Consider the following 15,370-nt stretch of genomic DNA (forward strand, 5'->3'; position numbering starts at 1 on the left):
TCCACATAAAGGCTGCGTTAGGCTCCAAAAAAGGAGCGTAGAGCATATTTAACGCAGCTTCAACTCTCGATACCAGAGTTGCTTACGCAAGCGGCCAGCCTCAAAAACGTGCTCGTGCACGATTCCCCCATAGGAAACAATGGGGCTGTTTGAGCTGAAAAAAAACCTAACACCTGCAAAAAAGCCGCGTTCAGCTCCTAACGCAGCCCCATTGTTTGCTATGCGTAAACACTTCCTACGTCTGCACCTAACACTCTAACATGTACCCCGAATCTAAACACCCCTAACCTTACACTTATTAACCCCTATTCTGCCGCCCCCGCTATCGCTGACCCCTGCATATTATTATTAACCCCTAATTTACCGCTCCGGACACCGTCGCTACTTACATTATCCCTATGTACCCCTAATCTGCTGCCCTAACATCGCCGACCCCTATATTATATTTATTAACCCCTAATCTGCCCCCCACAATGTCGCCTCCACCTGCCTACACTTATTAACCCCTAATCTGCCGAGCGGACCTGAGCGCTACTATAATAAAGTTATTAACCCCTAATCCGCCTCACTAACCCTATAATAAATAGTATTAACTCCTAATCTGCCCTCCCTAACATCGCCGACACCTAACTTCAATTATTAACCCCTAATCTGCCGACCGGAGCTCACCGCTATTCTAATAAATGTATTAACCCCTAAAGCTAAGTCTAACCCTAACACTAACACCCCCCTAAGTTAAATATAATTTACATCTAACGAAATTAATTAACTCTTATTAAATAAATTATTCCTATTTAAAGCTAAATACTTACCTGTAAAATAAATCCTAATATAGCTACAATATAAATTATAATTACATTGTAGCTATTTTAGGATTAATATTTATTTTACAGGCAACTTTGTAATTATTTTAACCAGGTACAATAGCTATTAAATAGTTAAGAACTATTTAATAGTTACCTAGTTAAAATAATTACAAAATTACCTGTCAAATAAATCCTAACCTAAGTTACAATTAAACCTAACACTATACTATCATTAAATTAATTAAATAAAATACCTACAATTACCTAAAATTAAACCTAACACTACACTATCAATACATTAATTAAATACAATACCTACAAATAACTACAATGAAATAAACTAACTAAAGTACAAAAAATAAAAAAGAACTAAGTTACAAAAAATAAAAAAATATCTACAAACATAAGAAAAATATTACAACAATTTTAAACTAATTACACCTACTCTAAGCCCCCTAATAAAACAACAAAGCCCCCCAAAATAAAAAATGCCCTACCCTATTCTAAATTACTAAAGTTAAAAGCTCTTTTACCTTACCAGCCCTGAACAGGGCCCTTTGCGGGGCATGCCCCAAGAAGTTCAGCTCTTTTGCCTGTAAAAAAAACATACAATACCCCCCCTCCCAACATTACAACCCACCACCCACATACCCCTAATCTAACCCAAACCCCCCTTAAATAAACCTAACACTAAGCCCCTGAAGATCTTCCTACCTTGTCTTCACCATACCAGGTTCACCGATTGGTCCTGAAGAGCTCCTCCGATGTCCTGATCCAAGCCCAAGCGGGGGGCTGAAGATGTCCATGATCCGGTAGAAGTCTTCATCCAAGCGGGGCAGAAGAGGTCTTCCATCCGATTGAAGTCTTCATCCAAGCGGGGCTGAAGAGGTCTTCCATCCGATTGAAGTCTTCATCCAGGCGGCATCTTCTATCGACATCCATCTGGAACGGAGCGGCAGCATCCTGAAGACCTCCGACGCGGAACATCCATCCTGGCCGACGACTGAACGACGAATGACGGTTCCTTTAAATGACGTCATCCAAGATGGCGTCCCTCGAATTCCGATTGGCTGATAGGATTCTATCAGCCAATCGGAATTAAGGTAGGAATATTCTGATTGGCTGATGGAATCAGCCAATCAGAATCAAGTTCAATCCGATTGGCTGATCCAATCAGCCAATCAGATTGAGCTTGCATTCTATTGGCTGTTCCGATCAGCCAATAGAATGCGAGCTAAATCTGATTGGCTGATTCCATCAGCCAATCAGAATATTCCTACCTTAATTCCGATTGGCTGATAGAATCCTATCAGCCAATCGGAATTCGAGGGACGCCATCTTGGATGACGTCATTTAAAGGAACCATCATTCGTCGTTCAGTCGTCGGCCAGGATGGATGTTCCGCGTCGGAGGTCTTCAGGATGCTGCCGCTCCATTCCAGATGGATGTCGATAGAAGATGCCGCCTGGATGAAGACTTCAATCGGATGGAAGACCTCTTCTGCCCCGCTTGGATGAAAACTTCAATCGGATGGAAGACCTCTTCTGCCCCGCTTGGATGAAGACTTCTACCGGATAATGGACATCTTCAGCCCCCCGCTTGGGCTTGGATCAGGACATCGGAGGAGCTCTTCAGGACCAATCGGTGAACCTGGTATGGTGAAGACAAGGTAGGAAGATCTTCAGGGGCTTAGTGTTAGGTTTATTTAAGGGGGGTTTGGGTTAGATTAGGGGTATGTGGGTGGTGGGTTGTAATGTTGGGAGGGGGGGTATTGTATGTTTTTTTTACAGGCAAAAGAGCTGAACTTCTTGGGGCATGCCCCGCAAAGGGCCCTGTTCAGGGCTGGTAAGGTAAAAGAGCTTTTAACTTTAGTAATTTAGAATAGGGTAGGGCATTTTTTATTTTGGGGGGCTTTGTTGTTTTATTAGGGGGCTTAGAGTAGGTGTAATTAGTTTAAAATTGTTGTAATATTTTTCTTATGTTTGTAGATATTTTTTTATTTTTTGTAACTTAGTTCTTTTTTATTTTTTGTACTTTAGTTAGTTTATTTCATTGTAGTTATTTGTAGGTATTGTATTTAATTAATGTATTGATAGTGTAGTGTTAGGTTTAATTGTAGGTAATTGTAGGTATTTTATTTAATTAATTTAATGATAGTATAGTGTTAGGTTTAATTGTAACTTAGGTTAGGATTTATTTGACAGGTAATTTTGTAATTATTTTAACTAGGTAACTATTAAATAGTACTTAACTATTTAATAGCTATTGTACTTGGTTAAAATAATTACAAAGTTGCCTGTAAAATAAATATTAATCCTAAAATAGCTACAATGTAATTATAATTTATATTGTAGCTATATTAGGATTTATTTTACAGGTAAGTATTTAGCTTTAAATAGGAATAATTTATTTAATAAGAGTTAATTAATTTCGTTAGATGTAAATTATATTTAACTTAGGGGGGTGTTAGTGTTAGGGTTAGACTTAGCTTTAGGGGTTAATACATTTATTAGAATAGCGGTGAGCTCTGGTCGGCAGATTAGGGGTTAATAATTGAAGTTAGGTGTCGGCGATGTTAGGGAGGGCAGATTAGGGGTTAATACTATTTATTATAGGGTTAGTGAGGCGGATTAGGGGTTAATAACTTTATTATAGTAGCGCTCAGGTCCGCTCGGCAGATTAGGGGTTAATAAGTGTAGGCAGGTGGAGGCGACGTTGTGGGGGGCAGATTAGGGGTTAATAAATATAATATAGGGGTCGGCGGTGTTAGGGGCAGCAGATTAGGGGTACATAAGGATAACGTAGGTGGCGGCGCTTTGCGGTCGGCAGATTAGGGGTTAATAAGTGTAGGTAGCTGGCGGCGACGTTGTGGGGGGCAGGTTAGGGGTTACTAAATATAATATAGGGGTTGGCGGTGTTAGGGGCAGCAGATTAGGGGTACATAAGGATAACGTAGTTGGCGGTCGGCAGATTAGGGGTTAAAAAATGTAATCGAGTGGCGGCGATGTGGGGGGACCTCGGTTTAGGGGTACATAGGTAGTTTATGGGTGTTAGTGTACTTTAGAGTACAGTAGTTAAGAGCTTTATGAACCGGCGTTAGCCCAGAAAGCTCTTAACTACTGACTTTTTTCCTGCGGCTGGAGTTTTGTCGTTAGAGTTCTAACGCTCACTTCAGCCACGACTCTAAATACCGGAGTTAGAAAAATCCCATTGAAAAGATAGGATACGCAATTTACATAAGGGGATCTGCGGTATGGAAAAGTCGCGGCTGAAAAGTGAGCGGTAGACCCTTTTTTGAGTGACTCCAAATACCAGAGTTAGCCTAAAACCAGCGTTAGGAGCCTCTAACGCTGGTTTTCACGGCTAACGCCAAACTCCAAATCTAGGCCAGAGTGTTTTAGTGGCTCTAGTAATAACCCATATCTAAAGGGTTAAAGGAGCATTAGATTAGATTTCTAAGAGTGATCAACATTGCCAATTGTTTAGATTACTAATAAATTACTTTTCTCTTTTCCTTCTTTTATTAGGAAAATGTTTTAACCACTTGTCACATGCAGTTCAATTTGTTTATGTATTTAATTTTTATTATCACAGTATTTCAGATTGTTTTATGTTTGACATCACTATTACTTATTCACTCATGTGACCAGCATTGTTTAACTTTCACACTATTGGCTATTACACAGCATTTAACCTGACCACAGGTGAACACCTGTAGATCTCTGATGAAGCGCATGTTAGCATGTGCGAAACGCGTCACATCTAGCACCCCTTGCACACTGTGCTTGTGCTACATACTTTTCGTTTGAATAAATCCACTTTGGCATAGAGTTCTGTGGTTCCTTGTTTCCTTCTTGAATCCTATATATATGGAAATAGATATACAGGTATAGGTATATATGGATATATATATATATATATACAGTATATATATATATATATATATATATATATATATATATATATATATATATATATATTTATAGTACTGTGCAAAATTCTTAGGCCACCACCAGCTTTGTTGTTTTAGCAAAGTTTTAATGACCATGCATATTTATTTTTTGGTCTCTTTATTAGGATACAAACAGAAAACACAGGAAATATGTACCCAAAATATAAAAAAAAAACACATTTTCCAGAAGTAAATGGCTTCTTCAGGCAAAAGTCAGTATTTAGTGTGACCTCTCTTGGCACTAAGCACATCTTGAACTCTTTTAGGGAGACTGTCCTACAGTTTTATGAAGTAATCTTCTGGTATATTATACAAGGCTTCATTCAGCACTCTCCAGAGTTCTTCTTTAGATTTATGTTGTCTTTTATTTATTTCTCTGTGCTCTATAATATTCATGTCTGGACTCTGTGGAGGCCAGTCCATGACATTCAGTGGTTTATCAGCTGTTTTTCTCTCCAAATATGATTTCACTGCATTCAGTGTGCTTGGGATCGTTATCATGCTGAAAAATAAAAACCATTCCCAATCAGGCGCTTTCCAGAAGGAATGTCATGATGAATTAATCAATTCGGAAAATATTGCCAACACGACTGGCAGCAATGCAGCCCCTCCACCATGTTTCACTGAAGGCCGCAAGCACCCATTATTTTATTCCTCTCCAACTCTTCTTCTCACATACATTGTCGACGATTGGAACAAAAAATTTCAAACTGGGATTTATCACTCCATAATACTCTTTTCCACTGATCTTCATTCCAATCTTTATGAGCTTTAGTATATCTTAGCCTTTTCACCCTGTTCCCCTTCCGAAAAAAAGTGGTTTCTTGGCTGCTACCCTTCCACAAAGACCATTCCTGATCAAGCTTCTTCAGACTGTAGAATGGTCAACTTGGCATCTCGATGATGCTGTCAGATGCTGAGCCAGGTCATTGCTGGACTTCTTCTGGTCTCTCAATGAAGAACCTCTTAGATATTTCTCATCAGATTTTGAGAATTTTCTTGGCCTTCCAGTCCTTTTTTGTCCTTGACCTCTTTCGATTCTTCAAATTTCTTTATAGCACATCTTGACTACCCAGTTTATTTGCTGATTTCCCTTTGAGAGTGGCCTTGCTGATGTAAAAGTAAGATTTTTATGTCTGTCAAATTCTGTGATCTTTGGCATTTTGAATGGAATGATGTGATTGAAAGTTAGTCATATTAGCAAGCTTCCAACGAATTAAACTCATACCACATGTGTATGTAATGCTCAAGCATGTCTTGCACAAACCTGGTGTAATAGACCTTTTTCACCGCAGTCATTTTAACATGAAATAGTAGGACAAATACAGGTGTTAGCAATGACATTAATTAAGGCTCCATTTAGGTTCCTGATATTGCTCAAGTATAAGGGGAGGTCATTCTAAGTATTTGCTGCTATAGTCTATAGAAGCTGTTTTTTCTGATTTTGTTTTTTTTAATACTGCATACAAATATCCTGTATTTTTGTTGTTGTATTCTAATAAAGAGACTGAGAAATAACTATATATGGTTAATATACCATTGCTAAAACAACAAATCTAATGGTGGCCTAAGACTTTTGCACAGTACTGTATATATAGAAATATGTATTTACGATAAAAAGTACATTGTTCTGTATGTGAAGAACAGTGAAATGTAAAATATTCATAATTCATTTCGGGTTTAGCACACTTAAATAAATACAATCGGGTTAGCATGCGAGTATTGTTGGGTTTTTTCAGTTTGCACGCTCCATTAAAGTCTATGGGGGAATACATTAACAGGATCATGACTTTGCGAAGTGTATCATTTTGTTTGTGTCGGCTTTTGCTCTGCTTTTTTAAAATTTATATATATATATATATATATATTTTTTTTTTTTTCCAGTTCCCCAAGACTTAAACCGTTCAAAGGTTAGGCGATTACCTTTCCAGCGGTGGGCCTAGGGGGTCTGTAGCTGCTTAGATGCCTGAGATACAGGCTTCTAAGCAGCATGCCCACATTTCCCTATACTATCCATTGTAATTTTTCAATAAAGTTGCGCAGTGACATCATTACGTCATTGCACGTGACGTCACCATGCAAAACATGAAGTCCCGGTGGGATCCCCGATGGGAGCCCCTAGATTGCCCTCAAGGTGGGTGAGTACTAGCGTTGTCAGCACCTGACTGGGAAAATTTGAGACGGCTCAAAGCCGTTGTTAGCACTCAAAGGGTTAAACTGCATTGGTTGAGAGGTATCAAACGTCCCATTCTGTCCATTACAACTATTCCTGGAGGAAACCAGTTTACTAAGGGGTTAATTATTTGCACGGTAGTTAAGGTTACAGCACCAACTCTTATCCTATAGATCCAAGTCAAAGAACACAGGCACAAGAACCTTTGAAACTTTCTAACTGCTGCCACTCCTATAGTTAATCATTATATGGAACCTATGTCCACAACATCTGACTCCATTACTCTGCAGACGCACTGATAATATGTTAAAGGGACATTCTAATGCAAAAACGGCATGCTCTGATTCATTAAGAGTAGGTCATTTTTGCAATACTGACCCTCACTAACTATGGCTGAATTCCTATTGTTGCTGTCACTTATTTTATTCAGCTTTTAGGTGTAAACTCCAGTTGTCATAAAAAAATAACCCGATCTGGCAGCAGAAAAAGTTGTCAGATTTTTTTTTATTATTTTTGCTCTTAACAAAAAAACGTGACTGTAGAAGGATGTTTTTAGAGCTCATTTCAAAATGGGGAAAAAAATAATAATAATTTGCAGACAAGACAGCTTGTTGTATGTGACTGTTAATGGGCTTAACATTTAGGCAGTCTCTCCTAGGCGTAAAGACTCAAAATGCTCTTTACACCTGGTTTTTCAAAATGTGAAATACACACACATGTTCAATAGAATCATATGAATAATTAGGAATTATGTTTACATAACTTACATAGATAATTCATATTTATATAAATGTATTGTTTCATAATTCAGACAAAACATGCAATTTTAAATAATGATCCAATTTACTTCTAGTATCTAATTTGCTTCATTTTCTTGGTATCCTTTGTTGAAAAGCATACCTAGGTAGAACAGCAATGCACTACTAGGGGGTAGATGCTGATTGGTGACTGCAAATATATGCCTCTTGTCATTGACTTACTCAATGGGGCCGATTTATCATGGCTCGAATGGGGCCAAATAGCCCTGTTTCCGTGCAAGCCTTCAGGCTCGCCGGAAACAGGAGTTAAAGGGACATGACACCCACACTTTTTCTTTCATGATTTAGAAAGAGAATGCAATTTTAAACATCTTTCTAATTTACTTATATTATCTAATTTGTTTTATTATCTTGATATTCTTTGCTGAAAAGCATATCTAGATATGCTCAGGAGCTGCTGATTGGTTGCTGCACATAGAAGCCTTGTGTGATTGGCTCACCATGTGCATTGCATTTTCTTCAACTAAGAATATCTAAAAAAAATTAGCAAAATAAACAATAGAAGTAAATTGTAATGTTGTATAAATTTCTATTCTCTATCTGAATCATAAAAGAAAAATTTTGGGTTTAGTGGCCCTTTAAGAAGCAGTGGTCTTAAGACCACTGCTCTGACCTTAACTCGTCCACGGCCTCTGAGGCTGGGGACATCAATTCGCCCGACCACATATGAGGGGGTGTATTGACACCCCCTGCTAGCGGCCGTGAATCTGCAGGGGGCAACATCGCACAAGCTGTTCACCAAAACTGCTTGTGCAATGTTAAATGCCGACAGTGTGTGCTGTCGGCATTCAGTGATGTCTGGCAGATATGATACTCTACAACGTATCATGTCCGCTAGACATTGATAAATTGGCCCCAATGTGTTCAGCTAGCTCCAAGTAGTGCATTGCTGCTCCATCAACAAAGGATAACAAGAGAATGATGTGCATCTAATATCAGAAGTAAATTGCAAAGTTGTATAAAATTGTAGGCTCTAGCCTGTGCTAACACCTGGATGTTGAATAGTGCGGGATATGCAAAATCCATCACATAATAGACTTCTGTGGGGTTGCACAGTAAAATTCCTGTTGGATACTGCTCAAGTGCTAAGCCAAAGATGCACAAAAAAACACAGGGACACTCAATCAAAATTAAACTTTCATTATTCAGATAGAGCATGCCATTTTAAACAACTTTCCAATTTACTTCCATTAACTAAATGTGCACAGTCTTTTTATTTTTAAACTTTTTGAGTCACCAGCTCCTACTGAGCATGTGCAAGAATAAGTGTGTATGCATTTGTGAATGGCTGATGGCTGTCACATGGTACGTGTATGCATTTGTGATTGGCTGATGGCTGTCACATGGTACAGGGGGAGTGGAAAAAGACATAACTTTTAAAATTGTCAGAAAAAAAATCTACTACTCATTTGAAGTTCAGACTAAGTGCTATTGCATTGTCTTGTTATCTTACATTTGTTGATTATGCAAATCTACTGTGTTGACTGGTCCTTAAGTAGTGGAGTTCTTAATGCAGTTCTATGCTATACTATTTGAATGAAACTTTAAGAAACATGAAACCATAAAGTTTTTCTTTCATGATTTAGATAGAACATACAACTTTCCAATTTTCTTCTATTATCTAATTTGCTTTATTCTCTTGGTGTCCTTTGTTGAATGTGCAGCAATGCACTACCGAGAGCTAGCTGAACACATTGGGTGAGCTAATAACATGAGGCATATATGTGCAGCCACCAATAAGAAGCTCCCGAGTCTACTTAGGTATGCTTTTCAACAAAGGATATTAAGAAAACCAAACAAATTTAATAATAGAAGTAAATTGGAAAGTTGTGTAAAATCACATGCTCTGTCTGAATTATGAAATAAAAATTTTGGGTTGTCCCTTTAAGCAAAAAACACTTCACACATGCATACATTCATACATACATGCACACACACACACACATATATATGTGTAAATATATGTATAAATATATATATATAAATGTTACGGGTAAAGTTAGAAATCTGGGTAATCCTAGGATTACCCGGGTAAAGATGACATTACCCAAGCTCCTCTGGGTAAAGCCCGAAGTAATGTAATTCCACACTATTTTTTTTGCCTCTGCCTATGGAGTTGAAGGAAGGCACCTCCCCCCCCCCGATCTTCTGGCATCCACCCCAAGTGAACACACAGTATATACATACACACGCACACACAGTATATACACACACACACAGTATATACATACACACACACAGTATATACATACACACGCACACACACAGTATATACAGTACATACACACACACAGTATATACATACACATACACAGTATATACATACACACACACAGTATATGCATACACACACACACACAGTATATACATACACAAGCACACACACACACAGTATATACATACACACACACAGTATATACAGTACATACACACACAGTATATACATACACACACAGTATATACATACACACGCACACACACAGTATATACATACACACACAGTATATACAGTACATACACACACAGTATATACATACGCACGAACACAGTATATACATACACACACAGTATATACATACACACAAACACAGCATATACATACACACACACAGTATATACATACATACACACACAGTATATACATCCACACACACAGTATATATACAAACACACACAGTATATACATACACATAGTATATACAAACACACACAGTATATACATACACACACAGTATATATATATATATATATATACACACACACACAGTATATACATACACACACAGTATATACATACACACACAGTATATACATACACACACACACACACACACAGTATATACATACACACACAGTATATACATACACACACAGTATATATATATATATATATATATATATATACACAGTCACAAACACAGTATATACATACACATAGTATATACAAACACACACAGTATATACATACACACACAGTATATATATATATATACAGGGAGTGCAGAATTATTAGGCAAATGAGTATTTTGACCACATCATCCTCTTTATGCATGTTGTCTTACTCCAAGCTGTATAGGCTCGAAAGCCTACTACCAATTAAGCATATTAGGTGATGTGCATCTCTGTAATGAGAAGGGGTGTGGTCTAATGACATCAACACCCTATATCAGGTGTGCATAATTATTAGGCAACTTCCTTTCCTTTGGCAAAATGGGTCAAAAGAAGGACTTGACAGGCTCAGAAAAGTAAAAAATAGTGAGATATCTTGCAGAGGGATGCAGCACTCTTAAAATTGCAAAGCTTCTGAAGCGTGATCATCGAACAATCAAGCGTTTCATTCAAAATAGTCAACAGGGTCGCAAGAAGCGTGTGGAAAAACCAAGGCGCAAAATAACTGCCCATGAACTGAGAAAAGTCAAGCGTGCAGCTGCCAAGATGCCACTTGCCACCAGTTTGGCCATATTTCAGAGCTGCAACATCACTGGAGTGCCCAAAAGCACAAGGTGTGCAATACTCAGAGACATGGCCAAGGTAAGAAAGGCTGAAAGACGACCACCACTGAACAAGACACACAAGCTGAAACGTCAAGACTGGGCCAAGAAATATCTCAAGACTGATTTTTCTAAGGTTTTATGGACTGATGAAATGAGAGTGAGTCTTGATGGGCCAGATGGATGGGTCCGTGGCTGGATTGGTAAAGGGCAGAGAGCTCCAGTCCGACTCAGACGCCAGCAAGGTGGAGGTGGAGTACTGGTTTGGGCTGGTATCATCAAAGATGAGCTTGTGGGGCCTTTTCGGGTTGAGGATGGAGTCAAGCTCAACTCCCAGTCCTACTGCCAGTTTCTGGAAGACACCTTCTTCAAGCAGTGGTACAGGAAGAAGTCTGCATCCTTCAAGAAAAACATGATTTTCATGCAGGACAATGCTCCATCACACGCGTCCAAGTACTCCACAGCGTGGCTGGCAAGAAAGGGTATAAAAGAAGAAAATCTAATGACATGGCCTCCTTGTTCACCTGATCTGAACCCCATTGAGAACCTGTGGTCCATCATCAAATGTGAGATTTACAAGGAGGGAAAACAGTACACCTCTCTGAACAGTGTCTGGGAGGCTGTGGTTGCTGCTGCACGCAATGTTGATGGTGAACAGATCAAAACACTGACAGAATCCATGGATGGCAGGCTTTTGAGTGTCCTTGCAAAGAAAGGTGGCTATATTGGTCACTGATTTGTTTTTGTTTTGTTTTTGAATGTCAGAAATGTATATTTGTGAATGTTGAGATGTTATATTGATTTCACTGGTAAAAATAAATAATTGAAATGGGTATATATTTGTTTTTTGTTAAGTTGCCTAATAATTATGCACAGTAATAGTCACCTGCACACACAGATATCCCCCTAAAATAGCTATAACTAAAAACAAACTAAAAACTACTTCCAAAACTATTCAGCTTTGATATTAATGAGTTTTTTGGGTTCATTGAGAACATGGTTGTTGTTCAATAATAAAATTAATCCTCAAAAATACAACTTGCCTAATAATTCTGCACTCCCTGTATATATATATATATATATATATATATATATATATATATATACACATACAGTATATACATACACACACACACAGTATATACATACACACACACAGTATATACATACACACACAGTATATATATATATATATACACACAGTCACACACACAGTATATATATATATACACACACAGTCACACACACAGTATATATATACATACACACACACACACACATAATATACCTGCACACACATACACCGCTTTGCACTCCACTCAAAGGGTTGTCACCTCAGCCATGTTTTCCTGGACAGTTATGAGTTACACATACTGCAGGGAATGCAAATGGCTGAGGTGGCAACCCTATCCATTTGTAATCTAGCCATAATAGCTGAATAATTAGAACATGTTATTTTGGCTTTGGAATGTTCCCTTAAATAAGAATACATGCACCTTTGCCATATACCTTTCATATACAGATGCTAGTACTATCTGGTGCACTTTATGTGTTTTGTATACATATAAGCCCTTAGATGAAATATGTTTGTCTTTTGAATACTACATGTATCATGTATCTGTTCTGAAATGTAAACAAGATGTTTACATTCTACACTGTGTTTAGGCTATACAGTATATGCTACAATTAGAATAGTCTACTAATGGTTTAGCTTTGCCCATGCTTCCTACATTTATGTAATGTAACTTGTTTGTCCCTGAGCTCAGATGTACAAACAGAAGCATGTAAGGTGTGTTTTCAGTATGTACTATAAAACGTATGACATGCATCCAATGTATTTTTCACATTTACATTCTATTAACTGTTCCTTAGGTGCCTATCAAATTTAAAGGACCATTATAGTGTTATAATTACCTGCTGTTACATTGTTAGAGCATTTACTTTAAAACTAATTACTCTTTAATGATATGTGTTCCGCTTGGGAACTATAACTATGTGACAGAGCGGAAGCTACTGATCCAATTACCAGCGCTAGTTACACAGCTCTGCTGATTAGATCAGCTGCATTTTTAGCTCTAGACAGGCAGTGCTCTGTGGGTGCTGAGGGGGACTTTAAAGGGACAGTCAACACTAAAATTGTTATTGTTTAAAAAGATAGATAACGCCTTTACTACTTATTCCCCAGCTTTGCACAACCAACATTGTTATATTAATATACTTTATAACATTTATAAATTTCTGCCTGTTTCCAAGCCACTACAGACAGCCTATTATCGCATGCTATTTTATTTGCCTTTCACAACAGGAGACTGCTAATTCATGTGGGCAATATAGATAACATTGTGCTCACGCCCATTAAGTAATTTAAGAGTCAGTGCAACACAACACTAATTGGCTAAAATGCAAGTCAAAAGATAATAAATAAAAGGTCATAAGATCAGGGGGCTGTCAGAAGATAATTAGATACAAAGTAATCACAGAGGTAAAAAGTATATTAATATAACTGTTGGTTATTGAAAACTGGGGAATGGGTAATAAAGGGATTATCTATCTTTTAAAACAATAACAATTCTGGTGTAGACTGTCCCTTTAAACATGTGTTTAAACCCTTAGCATTATAGCTGTGCTAGTGTTAATATTGCATGGTCTAATGGATAAGAATTTTGCAATATGGGAGAACCTGTTTCATAATGTATAGTATCTATAACTGAGGTGTGTCCTCTCCTTGTGTATAATAGGTACAACATATGTGTATCTGACTACTAGAGTAAAGATACAATGTGCTTGCCTGTATAATGAGAGCTCTTTATCTTTATTTTGACATGTGACTATAAGTCATGATTATTATACAGTTTATTAAAGCTATAACTGAGCTGTATCCACTGCATAGTATACTACAATATGTAGATATATCTCCTGCATAATGTATTTTAGCTATTACTTAAGTTTACCTGTGTTGTGCTGTATAATAGCTAAAAATTTGTTGTTTGTGCTGCATACTGAACTATAGCTATAATTGTATACAACATATATAATACAGGTGTTATATTGTTTGTATACAATTTGTCATTTTATAATTAGTATACAATAGATATAATACAGGTGTAGCTGGCCCATAGAGTATGATACTATACTAATAAATCAGATGTATCTGCACCACATAGTACTTATAAATCAAGTGTATCTGCATCGTAAGATACAATTCCTATATATCAAGTGCATCCGTACAGTAGAGTATAATACTTAGATATAATTTTTATATGCACAATAAAGCATAATACTTATAAATTAAGTGGAAGTATATATTTACAGATCTAGGAGTATCTGCTTTATGGTATATATATATATATATATATATATATATATATATATATATATATATATATATATATATATATAAAAAATCCTTATTATTAATCTATGTTTAATTGTCTTCAGTATAGAAATGATAATTGGTGTGTACAGAGTATAATGCTGATAAATCAGTGTATCTACCACATGAAGTATATTATCTACAAATGAGATGTATCTGCTTTATGGTATATATAGGGGAACAGTATTAACATAAAATGACAACTGGTGTGTATGTGATGTATAGAGTATTTTTGGTATTTCCTCTCACAGGCTTGTCTCTAATCTCAGGCGTATTCTTTGCTCTAAGAGTGTTGACTGATTTGTGTACTTACCGTATTGTAATACTCAGCAATATATTCTGAGTGCAAGTAGTTTGCTTCACACCAGTCGATCTCTGAGCTCTGCCTGGCAAACATACTGGGAGCCATCCTGCAAAGGAAGAAAAAAAGTAAGTGTGATATTCTCTGAGTCTGGTGTGGAGAGAACAAACTGAAGAAAAGGAGATTAATAATGTGACTGGGTAGTTAGAGATAAAGAGCAGAAGAGGACCAGAATAAAAAGGAGATAGGACAGGTAGGTAAAGGGAGGAGTATTAGAGAGATAAGAGAAGCTTGATGATTGAAAGAGGAAGCAAAGCAGTGAGAAGAACGATTAAGGGGAGAGGATGAAAGAATGGGAGGGAGTGGAGAGAGATTGTTAGTCAAGCAAGGACCTTTACTATAGCAACGTTACAAGCGCAGGGTCTTCTGCACAGGACAAACTTGGCTATATTGGAA

At 37.3% G+C, this 15,370-nt stretch overlaps 1 protein-coding gene across 1 annotated transcript in view; it reads right to left on the reverse strand.

The window, feature by feature from the left end:
• ACER1 (alkaline ceramidase 1) overlaps positions 1-15,022 on the reverse strand; it is a 29,020-nt gene extending 13,998 nt beyond the window's left edge. Inside the window, exon 1 of the mRNA XM_053700096.1 lies at positions 14,927-15,022. Coding sequence (XP_053556071.1) covers positions 14,927-15,022 — 96 coding nt within the window. The remainder of the gene's footprint in view (positions 1-14,926) is intronic.
• Positions 15,023-15,370: the final 348 nt, after the last annotated feature.

The sequence above is a fragment of the Bombina bombina genome, chromosome 2 (assembly GCF_027579735.1).
Source record: "Bombina bombina isolate aBomBom1 chromosome 2, aBomBom1.pri, whole genome shotgun sequence".
NCBI classification, from domain to species: Eukaryota; Metazoa; Chordata; class Amphibia; order Anura; family Bombinatoridae; genus Bombina; species Bombina bombina.